Here is a 16,710-nt window from a genome sequence, read left to right on the forward strand (position 1 = left end):
AAGGTTGGCACCAAACCTGAACGGCGGCGCTGGCATCGAGGCACCCTAACCTGCCGAGTATGCGAGCGCCATCTGGATAGCATTTTCGCAAGTAAGCTACCCGAGCGCGCCGATTTTGGTATGGTTGAAATGCTGGAAAATGGGTTTGTGTTTCAGTTTCCTCGTAACAGAATTATGGTCTCTCGTACATTCAAATTACAATCCGACGCCACCATGTATGTAGGTTGTGGTTAAGTCGTACTTTACCATTTTTCTGACGAATTTCACTTGAGAAATTCAATTTTTGCCAGCCAAAACGTTACACTACGCGGAGGGGTTGCGCGGTCGGTTTGGTTGGGGATGATTTTCTCCGCCACGGACGCCGACATACACGCCAACGCCGGCGCCGACGCCGGATTGTCTGCGACACGGGGCCCTCAATACTATCGCGTTAAAATCGCGTCTGAAGGGTCCAGACAACTATACCGAAATTTAAATGACCTGCTCACGAGCAGGGGAGTGGTGACACTGCGAACGCCATCACCGCCCTTTACTGCCGTCGGTCAGTGACACGGCGCCCGAGAGATGACGCTAAGATTTCTTGCACGAAATACAAACGTGCTGACGTAACGAAACAGAGCCAAGAACGAGGCGGATTGGCCACGGCAGCAGCTTTTGGTCAAGTGGCATGAACCGTTCGGGCATCCGCCGAAGACACATGGACGTGGCATTTTCTGCTGCTACTTGCGGTTTTTGCGATGTTAGCCAGCCAGCAAACTGAGCACCACACTACTGGATAGCGCACTCGCAGCGAAACTACTGAAACGCGAAAGCGCGGGCGGCGCCGGTGTCGAGCGAAAACGAAACCTTTCGACCGCCCGCGTCGTTGTCAGGGGCCCCAAACAACCCAAAGACATCCTCAGTAAGTCTCTGGCATGTCGGCATCAGGGAATCCGTACAACCTAAGGATGTCCTGCACAAATCCTAAAACACTCGCGATCGGGTCTACTTGTCCGTCCCGAGTAGATATTGAGAACATACCAAGTACATAATTGGAGGACCATTTTAGGGTGATGTCAGGACGTGTTCCAAGCCATTACTGTTTGACAGTGTAATTAGAGGGCAATTCATTAATTACAAGTTGGATTATTATGGCGCAGCTTGGATACGAGAACCCATATTGTGTATTTTATGTGCTCGGAAATCTCATCAATTTTGCGTCTTTGTTTCTTTCCACCATTAAAAAGCAGTTCGGTATCAAACGAACTACCTCAGGCGTAGTGCCTATGCATTTACAATACCATAGCCTTTGATATCGGCTTTTGCTACTTCAAGAAAACCGCCGGCGGAAGGTTCGCTTTGAACATTATGACCAATAATAATAATAATAATAATAATAATAATAATAATAATAATAATAATAATAATAATAATAATAATAATAATAATAATATTTATTGCCACAACAGGTATACAGAGTTATCATCAGGCCTGTCTAAGCCAACAAGGGCTTGTGGAACATGGCCCTGCAGATTTGGCAAGGCAATACAAAAATAGGGGAACATTCAGATATCAAAGAAACGCTGTTACGTAAAGTGCGCGCGACATTACATTTGGAAGCGCAAATTTATTACAACAGAAAAAGAGTTCAAGCTTTACCCATAACAAAAACCAAAAGACTAACGAACAGACACACAAAGTGCAAGATTCAACTCTTTAAAACAATTGCCACATAAACGTTATACATGAGGCAAGAAGGTACATCTAGTGTGCGTATGTAACAGATTTAACCTAAAGAGTACGGATCATGTTTTTCAGTAATCTTTTCGAAGTTACCGAGAAAATATCCTCCGACAAATTGTTAAATAGGTTAGGAACGTACACACATCGTCGTGCCTCAGCATATCTGGTTGAGGAACGAGGCACAGTAAAACGCAAACCTTAACGGTGCATGCGTGCAGGATTATGCTCAACTTTGAAATTAGAGTCCCAAAAATGACGTAGCACCACTGTTTGAGCAAACAACGAGCGGAAAGAAGGAAGACTTACGGCGGTAAATATATTTTCCGATTAAAGTAAAGGCGAGTTATACGCTACACTTTGGAGCATGTTTTTTAATAGAGCGTCCACCCGGCTCTCCCAACGCGCAGAACAGAAGGCGAAAATTGTGATGCCGTACCTTAATCTTCCATACGCAAGAGCGTGCACAATTGTTTGTTTTTTTTTTTTGACAGAAAAGGGAATTATACTTTTACAGTGATAAAGCACCCAGACAACACTTCAGAGTTTACTACATACATACGCTAAATGGGTTTCCCACGACAGGCTTGAGTTAAAGAATACACCCATGTACTTTATTGACTGCACATAATTCACTGGAGTACAACTACATGGCGAACAAACATTACTGTGCAAATAAATATGTTCATCTATCCACGTCATCTTCAAGGGATTTCTGAAACAAATCAGCTTCGTTTTTGAGTTATTGATTACAAGACAATTTTTAGAAAACCAATCAATTACGTTATAGGCATCATTTTGTAGCGTTTTGATCGGCGATTTATAGCATAAATGCTTTGCCAGCACTACGGTGTCATCGGCGTATTGAAAAATTGCGCATTTTGAAACAGTGGCCGCAAGGTCATTCATAAAAATCTTAAAAAGTAGCGGAGATATAATAGACTCTTGAGGGACACCGGCTTTGATAGGCAAGATAGAGCTAGAGTAATTGCATAATACCACTGTTTGCGAGCGATTCGAGAGATAACTTTTAAGGATGCCATAAAAAGGCCCCCGGAACCCCAATAAACTTAATTTCTTCAACAGAATGTCCACGAATGGCCACGAATGGCCACCAAGTCGTAATAGTGGGGGACTTCAACGCCTCGCACACGGCATGGGGCTATCATACCACCACGAGGAAGGGTGCTAGAGTGCACGATGCCGCCCAACAACACAGACTCACCCTCTGGAATGATCCTCTCCAGACTACGAGAATTGGAAACAGCGTCTCCAGGGACACAAACCCCGATCTTACTTTTACGGCGGACGTCCCCTGGGCAGAGTGGAGTCGGCTTCCGGAAACCCTAGGGAGCGATCACCATATCCTCCAATTAGATGTAGCACACACCCGTAGACAGACCAAGACCGGAATTGCACGACTAACTGAATGGAAATCCTTTAGGGACAACCTAGATTCCGGAGCAACTATAACCGACATTGACGAGTGGCTCAAAAATGTGCTAGATATAGCAGAACGCCACACCAAGGTCATACAACTTGATGCCGATACGCCCGCGGTTGACGCGCACCTTCTCCACCTCTGGGAAGCCAGAAGTGCCCTCCTCAAGAGATGGAAGCAACAAAAGCTCAACAGAAAGCTAAAGACACGCGTCGCTCTCCTTACCAAGCAGGCTCAGGAATATGCGGACCAAATCGCCAGGCAGAACTGGCACGCTTTCTGTGACAAGCTACAAGGGACTCTGAGCACCAAAAGGACATGGCACCTCCTACGCGCACTCCTAGCCACGGAACCTACCAAAGCGGAACAGAAGCAACATCTCCACAGACTTATCCACAACCACGACGGGTCAGAGGAACACCTCCTCCGAGAAGTACAAAAGAAGCTCTGCGGAGATGCACTTTCTCGCGCGTCAACTAGCAGCAACGTATACGCTGGAAAACCGAATCTAGAACTCGACCGACCCTTCACGCAGGCAGAACTCCACGTAGCCCTAGCCAAGCTGACTAGAAATACCAGCCCCGGCAAAGACCGGATTGCAAACAAGCATTTACGCAACCTACCGCAGCAGGCCACTGCGGCTCTCCTCCGGTACTACAACGAGTGCTGGGAGAAAGGAGAACTGCCTGCAGTATGGAAGCACTCGGAGATCACTATGATACCCAAGCCCAACAAGCCTCTCAGCTTGGAGAACCTACGCCCGATCTCCCTCACCTCGTGCGTGGGAAAGCTCTTCGAACATATGGTGCACGACCGCATTACCCAGTACCTCGAAGATAACGGTCACCTACCAGACACCATGTTCGGCTTCAGGCAGCACCTTTCAACGCAGGACGTACTCTTACAACTGAAAGAAGGCCTCCTCGATCACCTTAACAATCGAAGCAAGTACTGCATACTGGCAGTAGACGTCAAGGGAGCCTTTGATAACGTCGGTCACGACGCGATCCTCCACAACCTCGAAGGCACCGGCTGCGGCACTAGGACCTACGCGTACGTCCGAAACTTTCTGACAGACCGCACGGCAACCGTCGGGATCTGTAACATCCGCAGCGAAAGCTTCCAACTTCCAAACAGAGGCACCCCGCAAGGGTCGGTCATCTCACCGCTACTCTTCAACGTGGCTATGATCAAGTTACCCAAACTCCTCGAGACCATACCAGATCTGCATCACGCGATGTACGCTGATGACATCACGCTCTGGACCAGAGCTGCGAACATTGGAAGGCAAGAAACCGCCCTACAAGAAGCCGTAAACACCATCGAAAGCTATCTCCAAAACTGTGGCCTCCGCTGCGCCCCCGAGAAATCTGAGCATCTCGTCCTGAAAGCAAGAACGAGAGGCAGGCCACCCAGCTACGAAGAGCCCGACCCCTGCGTCACCCTCAATGGGACGCCAATCCCGAAAGTCGATGCGCTACGAATACTGGGACTCCTTATTCATAAGGACGGATCCGGAGCGGCCAGCCTACCAAGACTACAACGCACCCTTTCGCAGCTCACGCACCTCGTCAAGAGGATCTCAAGCCAAAGAAGCGGCCTCAAGGAGCAAGACACGCTCAGAATAATACAAGCACTGCTCACCAGCCGCATCACATACGGTATGCCGTACCTGGCTTTAAAGAACGCAGAGATCGAAAAGATCAACATCATGATAAGGAAGGCAATCAAAGTCGCCCTGGGACTCCCCCCCATGGCTTCTACTACACGTCTCCTTAAGATGGGCGTCCACAACACGTGGCAAGAGCTCGCTGAAGCGCACAAGAACAGCCAACTGGAACGACTCAAGCTTACACCCACCGGGAGATCAGTACTCCGACACCTGAACTACAGTGAGACGTACGTCGCAGACACGGACAAGAAAGAACGAATTCCATCGGACGTTCGAGAGTCCCTCTGCATTGCACCCATCCCGCGCAACATGCATCCCATATACCACAAGAGTAGAAGGCAAGTTAGAGCCAACGCCATCAAACGAAGATTCAAGCAAGACCCAGACGCCCGCTACACCGACGCGGCCAAGTATCCGCATCGAAACGCATACGCTCTCAGCGTCGTAGACTCCCGAGGCCGCGAGTTAGCATCGGCAACCGTCAAGGCTCGCAACCCGGAAACGGCGGAAGAAGCGGCAATCGCTCTCGCCACCACCACATGCACAGACGCAGCAGTCATTTTCACCGACTCTCAGGCCGCCTGTAGAAATTTCTCGAGGGGCCGCATCTCGGCTGATGCACTCAAGGTACTGCAACGACGTAGCACTCCGCTCCCGTACACCTGCGTAACGTGGGTACCCGGACACGAGGGGCTAGAGGGGAACGAAGCGGCCCACACCGCTGCCCGCGAGCACGTCAGCCGGGCTCCCCTCGCCCCACACGCCCTCCGACCCGCGGCAGAAGAGGTGGAAGCCGTACCCAACAACTATTCGGCGATATTGCAACACTACAGGCTCGAGCGCCGCGTGTACCCTCCACCGCACCCAAACCTCGACAAAGAAGAAAGCGTGGTCCTCAGACGCCTACAAAGTAATACCTACACACACGGCACTATAATGCACCGCCTCTACCCGACATCCCACAGCTACCTCTGCCCACTATGCAACGTCCCCGACACCCTGGCACACTTGCTCTTGGAATGCCCGTGGCATGAAGACAGCGAAATGCAGCCGGAAATGGACGCTAACAGAGCACCACAAGCAAACGAAGACCACCTGTTTGAAACGTGGGAGGCCAAGCTCACCCTCGGGGACCTGGAAGACCAACGACAACTCGTCGCCAGGGCCAAGAGGGCAGCCAAAGCCAGAGGGTTCCTGGACTAAGGAACCTTCCCACCTCAGGGTGATACCGGGCCTCGCTCGGGACACTGTTTCAATAATAAACGTTTCTCTCTCTCTCTCTTCAACAGAATGTCGTGATTACCTGTCTCAAAGGCTGTACTAATATCCAGGAATAACGCAATGCTAAACAAATTTTGGTCGAACGCGGAATAATTTCATCAGAAAAGGATTCTAAAATTAATGTAGTACCATTACCAGCTACAAATCCAAACTGATGACAGGACAAAATCGAGAAATTGTCCATGAAGGAGAGCATTCCTTCCAAGAGAAACTTTTCTAACACTTGGGACAGTATAGGCAAAATAGATATAGGCCTATAGTTTTCAATTACGTCCTTTTTTCTTCCTTTGTAAAGCGGCTTGACTAAAGCAGTTTTTAATTTTTCAGGGATAGAAGTATCGTCCAAAAACCCGTTCAGCATAAAAAGAAGAATGCCTGACAGTACCTCAACGTTTCTTTGGAGCATGCACGCTGAAAGGCCATCAAAACCGGGTGGTTTATTCTGTCTGAAACTGAAAATTATCCTACGTAGATCATGTTCCGATAGCTTCGGCAGGAAGGCGGAAGCAGATACAGCTTTTTGGAGCATGCAGTCCAACGCATGCCCGTAAGCTGCTCCATCCGACGAACGAGCAAAGTGACGGTTAAATTTATTAGCGGTTGTTGCGGGGTCATTCGAAAAGGTATCAGTAGCAGAGCTCCTGTCTTTACCTCGAAGGTGGTTTATTAAAGACCATGTCTTTGCCGGGTTTCTGAAGCATAAATTGAATTGTTGTAAAAAATACTGTCGTTTTGATGATCTAATAAGGGCAACTACCTTGTTTCTAGCTGCTGTGTACTCTGCACGAAGTGTTTTATTTTGAGGGGAGCGTTTCCATAACACATCTCTCTCCGCTATAGCACTAATTATGTTAGCATTTAACCAGTTATGATTCTTTCGGCTTTACCTCGTTACTGCTCTTTTTGCCAAGTTTCCGAATTTTTGTATTTGTTCACAGAAGCAATCATAGACATATGCAGCCTTTGACTTCATTAACGCAGACCAATCAAACGCTCTAATTAGGTCATCCAGCTTGCGCTGGTCTATTATAGAAATATTAACAACGTTGTTAGACGAGTCATCTGCGCGTGCACGTGTTGCCATTGGGACTGACGACGCAAAGCGGCAAGCCACAAAATAATGATCTGCCAAACGTTTAGTTATGACACCTGAGTCTAAAGAATGGTTCGAAGTGCGAACCGCAATATGATCAATGCATTAACTGACTACATGTCCATTTACCAGCTCTTCTCTGGTTGAAATGTTTATAGTATTTTCAATCCCGTGGGAGGCTAAAAGTGATAAGTAGCCCGCTACCACGCCCTTTGTGTGGCAAAGAGCGTTTATGTTAAAGTCTCCAACTAGGCACACGTCATCCACCGGGTTGAATCGTTGCAAGAATGCTTCCAATTCTATTAAAAGCGACTGACGCTATTTGATGGAGGACGATGAAATGCGAATACCGATAACAGGAATCCGCCCCCGAGCCACTCTGATACCAAGACATTCCGCAAAAGTGAAAGATACATAAATGTGCGACACGTCATACACGTTTTTGACAAATATAGCAATCCCTCCTCCTCGCCGAAGTGATCGTGTCACAAAGCGCGATTGATAACCGTGTAGAACAAACCTATCCAAGTCTGTTTCTGCGACATTAATTTCTGTAACAACAAACATATCCACAAAACTAAGTGTTGAAATGACAAGCATTTTAAGTTCTTCCCAGTATTTCCGTAAACTTCTAATGTTAAGATTAATAACTATAAAGTCGTCGTTCGACTTGTGACGGCAGCTGTCACAGAACGACTGAAAATCAGGAAACTCGTGGCAGGCGCTTGCCATTAAGCGCTCTTACGGAAAAAGTATGCAGAAACTCCAGCGGAGTTGTCTAAGTACGCGGAAGAATACTCCCAAATTTAACTTGGCCCACCCTCAAATTTAAGTTGGCCCACCGCTAAACTTCAAGTAGGCCCACGCCCAAATTTAAGTTGAACCAAGAGGAAACTTTCAAGTTGGCCGACCCCCAAATTTCGATTGGTCAACCCCTACTATGAGCTTCCCCATGCATTTTCTATGGAGCCCCATGTATCCCCATGGGTATTTTTTTGTTTAAATTGTTCCTTATCGCTTATAAAGGTACCAATCATCTACATTTACACTATTATAACGATGAAATATCTTAACATTGGAAATTACGCATTTTTCTTGAAGATACAAGGCATTACACTTTTCCGCGTGACAACGCTGGGATACTCGCCAAAGAATGCTTAAGCATTAAAAGAGCTTTTCGAATTCGGCCCATAGCTTATTAGCTCTAAGGATTCACTCAGTGTCACATCATACTTTCATTCTTACAAAAATTTAATGCTGCGAGAAGCTGGCGAGAAGTTCGTTGCCAATATATCGAGTACCACAATAGATAACGCGATCTAAATCTAACCGATAGGCGCACGATGATTCGTGACGAGCTCTGAAGTGTTAAGAATATCACCTGTCTACTGTTGCCAACCGTCCAGAATTCAGCGAGACAGTGAAGACTTCTGAGTAAGTGTGCCGTGTCTTGATTTCACCCAGTTGGGTCGGCCAATGTCCAGACTTTTGCATTTTTTTTCCTACTAGGTGAAAATAAATAAACAACATGTCCTTCTTTAATTCTGGAACTGCTCGTTTGCACATTCTTGTTTCTTGTGTTATGTTGCACTGTCAAAACATAGGGTGGTTTCGTTTTTGTCGTGCTTTTAGTTCTGTTGTATAAGCCCTAACCGTTCATAGTACCTCTATCCGCATGGGTAGCCGTGTTAGTCAGGCAACAATAGTGCACCTTTATTTTTGTTAATCGCGACACGGTATGACTAAAACAATTTGATCAAATTTGTCGCACGTCCAGAGTGGCGGCTCCTGACACTGACAGGGTCGGTAGTGGTCAGCCCTCCCGCCTCCCCCCTGGGCTGTGTGTCACAAAAATCGTGCATAAGCCATCGACGACGATTTTCAATGTAAGCGAACAGCCCCGACGAACGAACGAACAAGCGAGCGAGAGAGACAGAAAGACAAAAAGCAAACGAACATTGTTTTTCTTGCCAAGTCCGACCATCGACCACCAACCACGAAAACGGCCGAAAATCGAAGAAAGATATTCGCTTTAAAACCGGACTGGGAAAAAGGGCGGTTACAATGTGAACTGCTGGTGGTCCCGCCTACTCAGAAATGACAAGGCATGTGTTAAAGAACTTATTGGTAGAAATTGAGTGTGGGAGAGTTGGCAATAAGGTTTCCGCCCCAGTTCGCAAATGTAGTTAAACAAGTGCATGGGGATGAGAAAGGGGAGAGTGAGCAAGCCGAGAAACGGCTGTCGCTAGATAATGTGTGTGGATTTTTCTTAAGTAACCCACACATTAGTAAGTTTGCCTCCCCGACTGCAAAGTGTCGCCGGAGGGGGACGAAGACACTTCGAAATATTAGAGAGGTTTGGCTTGTCCGGTAATCGAGTAAACGCAGGCGGACTGGGCGTTGGGGCGGAGGCGTAAACGTGAGCGGCCTGTATGGTGCTTCCACCTAGTGGCGCAGAGATCAGACAAAAACAGCTAATATTGCTGCAACGAAGTGTATTCTACTTCGCTGCTGGTGTAAATTTTCGGCAGTGGCGTAATCGTGTTGCTACCGAAAATTTACGCCAGCAGCGAAGTAGAATACACTTGGTAACTGCAATATTAGCTGTTCATTGCCTGTTTGACCCTGCACCACCGGCCGTTGCTCATTGCAACGGCCGGTGGCGCTCAATAGTTGCTCAATATTAGTTGTTCATTGCCTGTTTGACCCCGCACCACCACCGGCCCTGCACCATACCGGCCGCTCACGTTAACGCCTCCGCTCCAACGCCCAGTCCGCCTGCGTTTACCCGATTACCGGACAAGCTATACCTCTCTATTCATCTGCCTGGACGCCCGGGAAAAGAAAGAAACACAACTCTTGCCAAGTTCAGTTTCTGGCTCTCTTAGGGTACGGCCACGCTAGCGGCAAAAACTCGCGTTTTTGAACCATTTCGCGCGGCACGCCGTAACACCCCCGATTCCTGCCGATTTTGCCGCGCGCGGCATGACGCGTTGCCGCGCGTTTTTGACGCGCGTCAAACGTGCTGCCGCACGAGGTTTTTGGACCATCTACAGCTCTAATGTTGGGGTTAAGAACTCGCAAGGAGCGCTCGGGAGCGACTGCTTTGAGCGACGACTCACCAGTGTTGCCGGTATGACAGCAGCAAATACGCATCGAAACTGGCGTGAGGGCTAATAGCTTAAGTCGATTTCTTTTGCTGTACACAGACCAACATAAAATATACCTGAAGGTCTTACAGTAGGATTTCTGTCTCTTACACGTACCAAAAGTCAGCCATTCGCCCGTTCCGTGCATGGGGTCATTAGACAACCGGTAGTACGTTACTGAAGTGCATCCTGCTTTAGCTTCGTTCTAATGTCTTGTCTCTCATAGCGTTTTCGGGTGACGAGCGACGAACTCTAGGTTTCCGGAACCAAGCGAACGAGCGACAAGAACCAGCGATCTTGTCGCGCGATGGCCCGTTTCGACGTTCGAAGCCGTCGCGCTCGTCGCTGTCGAGCACTAAATCGCTCAGATGGAGTTTGGGCTTATACGTATAGCCACCTGTACTACAGCTACAAAAGCGCCAGTCAGCGGCTCAGCTCTCTGTAAAATTATGCAATGAAACAACAAACGCTACCTAAATGTCCTCACTGCAACAAATATACGCCTTAAAGTACAGCCTTCCGCATTTGTAGCTATATCGCGCGAGAGCACTATAATATGGTCGTACGTCGTCCTGAAGGGAACATCGCATTAGACGACTCTTGTACGGGAGAGTGCTTGGTGCACTCGAGAGTACTTCTGCCGGTCTCGCTGATTATTGTCGCTTAAAGGCGCTAAAATGACGCGTGTTGGACGCTCGCGCGATATAGTTAAAAATGCGGGAGCCTGTACATCATTATTTTAATAAAGCCGAATAGCTTTCTATAAGCCTTCTGCTATTTGCTTACTCAATCATCGCCGATGGATAAATCTCGCACAATTTTTTGATATTGTAGGAAGGTAATTTAGTAACATCGGCTTAACTGTTATTCTTTCTAGCACCACTTTATTACACGCCGCATGAGCACCTGTACCCACTCTTTTCCTATCACTGTGGGACAGCGAGATCTGCTACAAACCAAATTGAGGCCGCAACTTACCCAGTACGGTGATGTCCGTTCAGTTACTTCATTTGTGATATGCAGGGAAAGAATAGAATGATCGGTAGTTCTAAAACCAAGGTCGTATTTATAACCTGAAAAATAAAAATAAGTACATATGTCATCATTGCTGCGCTCCGGCTTTGTTCCCATAGTTATCACGCGTAATGTACATTTATTTGAACGCTGCAAAAGTAATGCACCAACCAAAGAAATCGCGTCCCGATTATACGGGGCGTGAGATTTCATGGGAAAGATTTCGTGAGATTTCATGTCTCGGATTCTATCCTGTTAGCAGTGCCTCCATTTCTTTGGAGTTTTATAGTTGATTTTGTCATTACGATGACCACATGACTATGACGCTCGGAATTTAGTCTTCACGTGAAGCGTTCCTTGCCCCTTTCTAGGCGCTTTCCGGTGGCTAGCTTCATGTCTCGCCCCGTTTCGGACCTCTCCAATAAAAATAAATGCGTGACCGGTGTGCATTCGAAATTGCGTTCGAGCGTCGTCGTCTTCGTCCACAGCTGGCGCGTTCGTATACGCTCGTGCTCTGTGAGGTGAAGAGGCTTTGCGCGCTATGAGAGAGAGAGAGAGAGAGAGAGAGAGAGAGACGCATTCACGGAGCGGGTCTCCTGGAACGCGGTGTCGTTGTTGCAAGCTGTGCTATGCAACGCACAGTGACGGCCGTAAGTCCGAGACGCGCGGAAAGAAATTATCATCATCATCAGTAATAAGATGAAAAGTTGGCGCGCACTTCCGGAAAATGCTGGGCTATGATCGCCCAGCTTCGTTGTTGCAAGCGTTGCGCGGCCGAGTGCAAGGGTCAGCGTTTTTTTTTTTCTTTATCATTTATTACTCACGCATAATTCTCTCGCTTGGCGCGTGCGTCACTTGACAGTTTATCGCATTGTTTCCTCACGACGCTGTGTTCGACAGCACTGTCTTCGGGATCGGCCCACATTCGCCAGTCGTTTCCTCGTATAAGCTAACGCCACGTAGAAGCTGTGCAACATTGTACTGCCCTCGTTGTGGGCCCATGTCGAACGGGTTTTAGCGCTTCTTCGCCGGAGTACAAATGCCAATTGCTGTTATAACTTAGGCCACGCGTGGCTTTGACGGCGCTCAGTGAGAGAAACGCGATACTCGGAGCGCAGGGCGGTCGGGGCCATTTGCACCACCGGTGCGCGCGGATGACCAAATGCAGCCTCAATGAGTCACGAAGGCTCTCGCTTGCATCGTCTACCACAATGCATCAGACCAGAGTCTACCGGTGGCACAAGAAGCACAGGCAGCCATGGGCTCCGAGTGTCACGTTTGTTTCGCTAAGTACTGCACGTACGATTATGTAAAGTTTAGTCGCAGATGACGTGCGAATGACGAAAACATACCGGACCAAATATTCGCAAAAAGGTGAGACATGTACATGCTGCAGCAAAAATCAGGAGACAACTCAGCACATCCTAATGGAATGCGCACGGGCTCACGCAATGAGACCCGGAGGTAACGTACACCTCCCAGAAGCGCTTGGATTTAAAGTGGACGGAAACGACAACCGGTCAGCAGTCGAGGTAAGCAATAGACGTTTAGAGTATTGCTGGAAAAAATGTAGGAAAGAAATTGATGGGACTGGATCCGTTACAGGTATAGATAGCGATACAAGGTAGATAGAAAAGTGTTGAGGAAAAAAAAAGATAACGGAGATGTATGCCCAAATGCTAGAATGACAAACATGTAGAGTATACCTGATTAAATGAAGCAGGCTAGGATGACTGTTTGTCGCAGCCCGTTTATAAAGGTATGGCATTAAATCATCACCGGCTTCCAGATCTGTTCTGTTAGTTGAGTTAGAAGCTGTCTGCTTATCTGTCAGCGTAGCCTGACAGATAAGCATTTTAGGACTATTTTTGGACATTTTAGGAGATAAGTTATTTAGGATTGCTGAGGTTAACCAGTATTTCATAGGCTTTTGAGGTCCTGGAACGCCCTTTGACTCAACTGATATGAAAGGTCAGTAAGGTTATGTCAGCACTCAGTGTATACGGCCGAGGACAGAAGATGCATAACGCGCTAAAGAATTCGGAGAAAGTAGAACCGAGTGAGTCCTGAAAGGAACAAATTTATATTTGCAGTATAAATGTTTTAACAGCCATCACTAGCCCCTATCATCTCTGAGGACTACAATAAGTGTTGTTATCCGTTTTATTCGAATAGGAACGAATGTTAGACAATACCGAATAATTAATTGTGGAATTTAGGGAAGTGATATTTCATTTTCACGTCAATTTAGTTTAATTCCACAATTGTCAGATATTTCGAGCACGGACAAAAAGCATGAGCAGGCTTTACTGCGTCCCTGCCCCAGGGCATGACATTCAGTGGTATCAACTCTATGCATGTACCGGAGAAAATCAATATGCAGGACATTCGAGAAAACTACAGAAAACTACAAATAGTAGAAACAAGAGCCTAATTATATGCATAAAGGAATTCGACAAAATATATGAAGGTATAACGAAAAATTCACTTGGTCAAAAACTTAATACATAGAGACACAAAGTCAGTTTTTCAACAAAAGAGGAAACAATGGACACAACAACAACACAACAATACATGCACGCTTTGTAGCTAATTCGGGGAGATCAATTTTGCATCTGGGCCGTTTCTGGCCAGCTCGCTAATGTGTACCTTAACATTTGGTTACAGTAGGTCGTGCGGCATTTGTCAACTTTCCATGTTTCTGGATTGCCTGTGTGGTTTGTAGAGAAATTCTTTTTTCAACTTAGTGACCTCAGAAGGTAATCTTGCTTATTTGGTCCCACTTATAAATGGTCGCAGTAGCGTGAACTTGCACATACATTGTTCGTTAACAATCTCATTTATTGAAAATTCCATCTGTGTAATTTAGGCAAGGAGCTTGCAAAACTAGGCGCATTGCACGCTTCTGAAGTGAAGAAAGATTCTTATGATTCTCTCTCTCTTTTTTTTTTGTTCCCCAAACTAGAGGACCATAGTTTAGCATGGAGCGAAAGACTACAAAAGCACGCACACCGTTCAGTCACTTCAGGATCTGGCGCCACCATGGCTGCCGGAAACTTAGGTCATGTATTTCTTCAGGTTAGTTATTTTTATCTCCCTGTACAAGGTAGACCTTTTAAAAAATCGGCGTCAGATCCCATTGCTGTACTGTGCATAATGTTTTGCTACATGTCTGCTCTGTGCACAAATACTGCTGCGTGCGCTCATATGCTCAAAACGCTTTTGTTGTTAACTGGAGATGTAGAGCCAAATCCGCGCCCTCTATCTTCTTCTTGTACAACAGCGCCACCCCAACAAGAAAACCAGATGTTTGACGTCATCATGACTATACCGTCAATGCAGCAATCTCAGTCAGCAATTCTTGGTTAACTAAGCTCTATTCGAGCAAATCACGAAGCTTTCCAACAAAAAGAAACAGAGGAAATCCACTCAGTACGAAAAGAGCAACAGGCTCTTGAGCGCCAATTGGCAGAAGTAAACGAGAGAATAACACGCGTAGAAAATAACGCTTCGCAAGGTATTGAAGGAAAGAAGGAATATGAGCAGCTCACAGCCCAAACCGAAATGCTTGTGGGCGTATGCAGGGAAATACAGGATAGCCAGGATGATCTCGAACGTAGGTCTCGCAGAAATAATCCTACATTTTACGGCCTTCCAGACACTGAGAATGAAACGTGGGCGCAATCAGAGCAAAAACTAATTACCTTCTGTTCTAATAACTTAAAGCTTGATTTTGGCCCTGAAGCTATTGAACGTACTCACAGATTAGGCCGTTATGCAGCGATAAAAAAAAAAGGCCCGTGAGAGTGAAGTTTCTATCATTTAAGGACAAGGAACGTGTGGCGAAAATCTCCGGAAACCTAAAGGGAACCGTGTTCGGAATAAGCGAAGACTATTCACCCAAAATCAGGCTAGATGGGCAAAAACTGATAAAATACGCCAAAGATAAGGGCGGCGACTTTAGGCTTCGTTTCAACAAACTATCCATGAATGGCCAAACCTTCTTGTACAACAGCGTCGCCGATAGCGTTGTGCCTATCCTTAGATAGTCACCATCGTGGAATGTCGTGCCACCTAAAAAAGAAGCTCGGAAATGTGAACTAACATCCATTGTAGTTAACTGTCGCAGTTTGAAAAACAAGAAAACAGAGTTCGTCTCGTTATTGGAAATGACTAAACCACATATAGTTTTCGGCACTGAATCATGGCTCGATAACACTATCGCAGATCATGCATTTTTTTCCATTGACCTATACAGTATATCGAAAGGACAGCACGGCTCATGGCGGTGGTGTTTTCGTACTGATTCATAACAGTCTTAGTAGCATCCACATCGATACTGATAGCGACTTGTGTGAAACTGTGTGGTGCAAGTTAATTCTGAGTAATGGCTCCACTGTGGCTGTTGGTTCGTTCTATAGGCCTCCTGGCAATGTAACACCACAACCATTGTTTACCTTAAGCAATATTTTGTCATCTCTCGACACAACTTATGTAATGATTGCTGGCGATTTTAACCTGCCAGATGTGGTATGGAACTCATTCAAATCTGTAGTCCACAGTGAGTCTTTGCTGTATAGAGCTATCAAGGAAATCACGAATGTTCACCAGCTATATCAGATCGTGACAGCCCCTACGAGGGTCTGCAGTACTATAGAGCGAATGTGTTAGAATTATTCTTTTGCCATGATCGAAGCCTTGCATCTTCTGTTGTTACAGCGCCGGGAATTAGTGATCATGACGTTGTAGTTGTTAAAATGTGTTGTGCTGTGGCACAGCAACAAGCTTCAGCGCCACGCAAAGTGTTTTTATATGAAAGAGGGGACTATGCATCCATTTCAAGGAATCTTGACGCTCAGTTTTCCGAGTTTCAAGAATTATGTTTGTGTTCTGACGTGGACACTATGTGGAATGTACTGAAGACAAAACCGTTATCGCTAACACAAACTTTCGTCCCATCGTGAATCCTATCTGCCAAACAGCGAGATGATAAGCTTTGGCTGAACAAGGAAATTCGAACCCTCATAAAGAAAAGAGATCGTCTATACCATGAATATTGCCAGACCACAGACGCTGAAGCGTACATACAGATGAAAAAACTTGGAAAGAAGATAGCCAAAGATTTGCGCTTGGCAGAGGGTGCATATTTAGGCAACCTAAGCAATAAAGTGAAAACCAACCCTAAGCTTGTCTGGAAATACGTTAAAAGAAAGACTAAAACTCATGGTGGTATACCGGATATAATTGATGGTAATAAATACCTTTTCGATAATGCAAGCAAATCTGATTGTTTTAACCGGTATTTTCAAACGGTGTTTTCAGTGTCGTCAGCTGTTCAAAC

The 16,710-nt window shown here is 46.4% G+C and overlaps 1 protein-coding gene across 1 annotated transcript in view; it reads right to left on the reverse strand.

Moving 5' to 3' along the window:
• The window catches only part of LOC125941302 (uncharacterized), a 49,438-nt gene that overhangs the window by 3,399 nt on the left and 29,329 nt on the right, over nucleotides 1-16,710 (reverse strand). Inside the window, exon 5 of the mRNA XM_049658293.1 lies at nucleotides 11,334-11,428. Coding sequence (XP_049514250.1) covers nucleotides 11,334-11,428 — 95 coding nt within the window. The remainder of the gene's footprint in view (nucleotides 1-11,333; nucleotides 11,429-16,710) is intronic.

This window comes from Dermacentor silvarum, chromosome 11 (assembly GCF_013339745.2).
Source record: "Dermacentor silvarum isolate Dsil-2018 chromosome 11, BIME_Dsil_1.4, whole genome shotgun sequence".
Lineage (NCBI taxonomy): Eukaryota > Metazoa > Arthropoda > Arachnida > Ixodida > Ixodidae > Dermacentor > Dermacentor silvarum.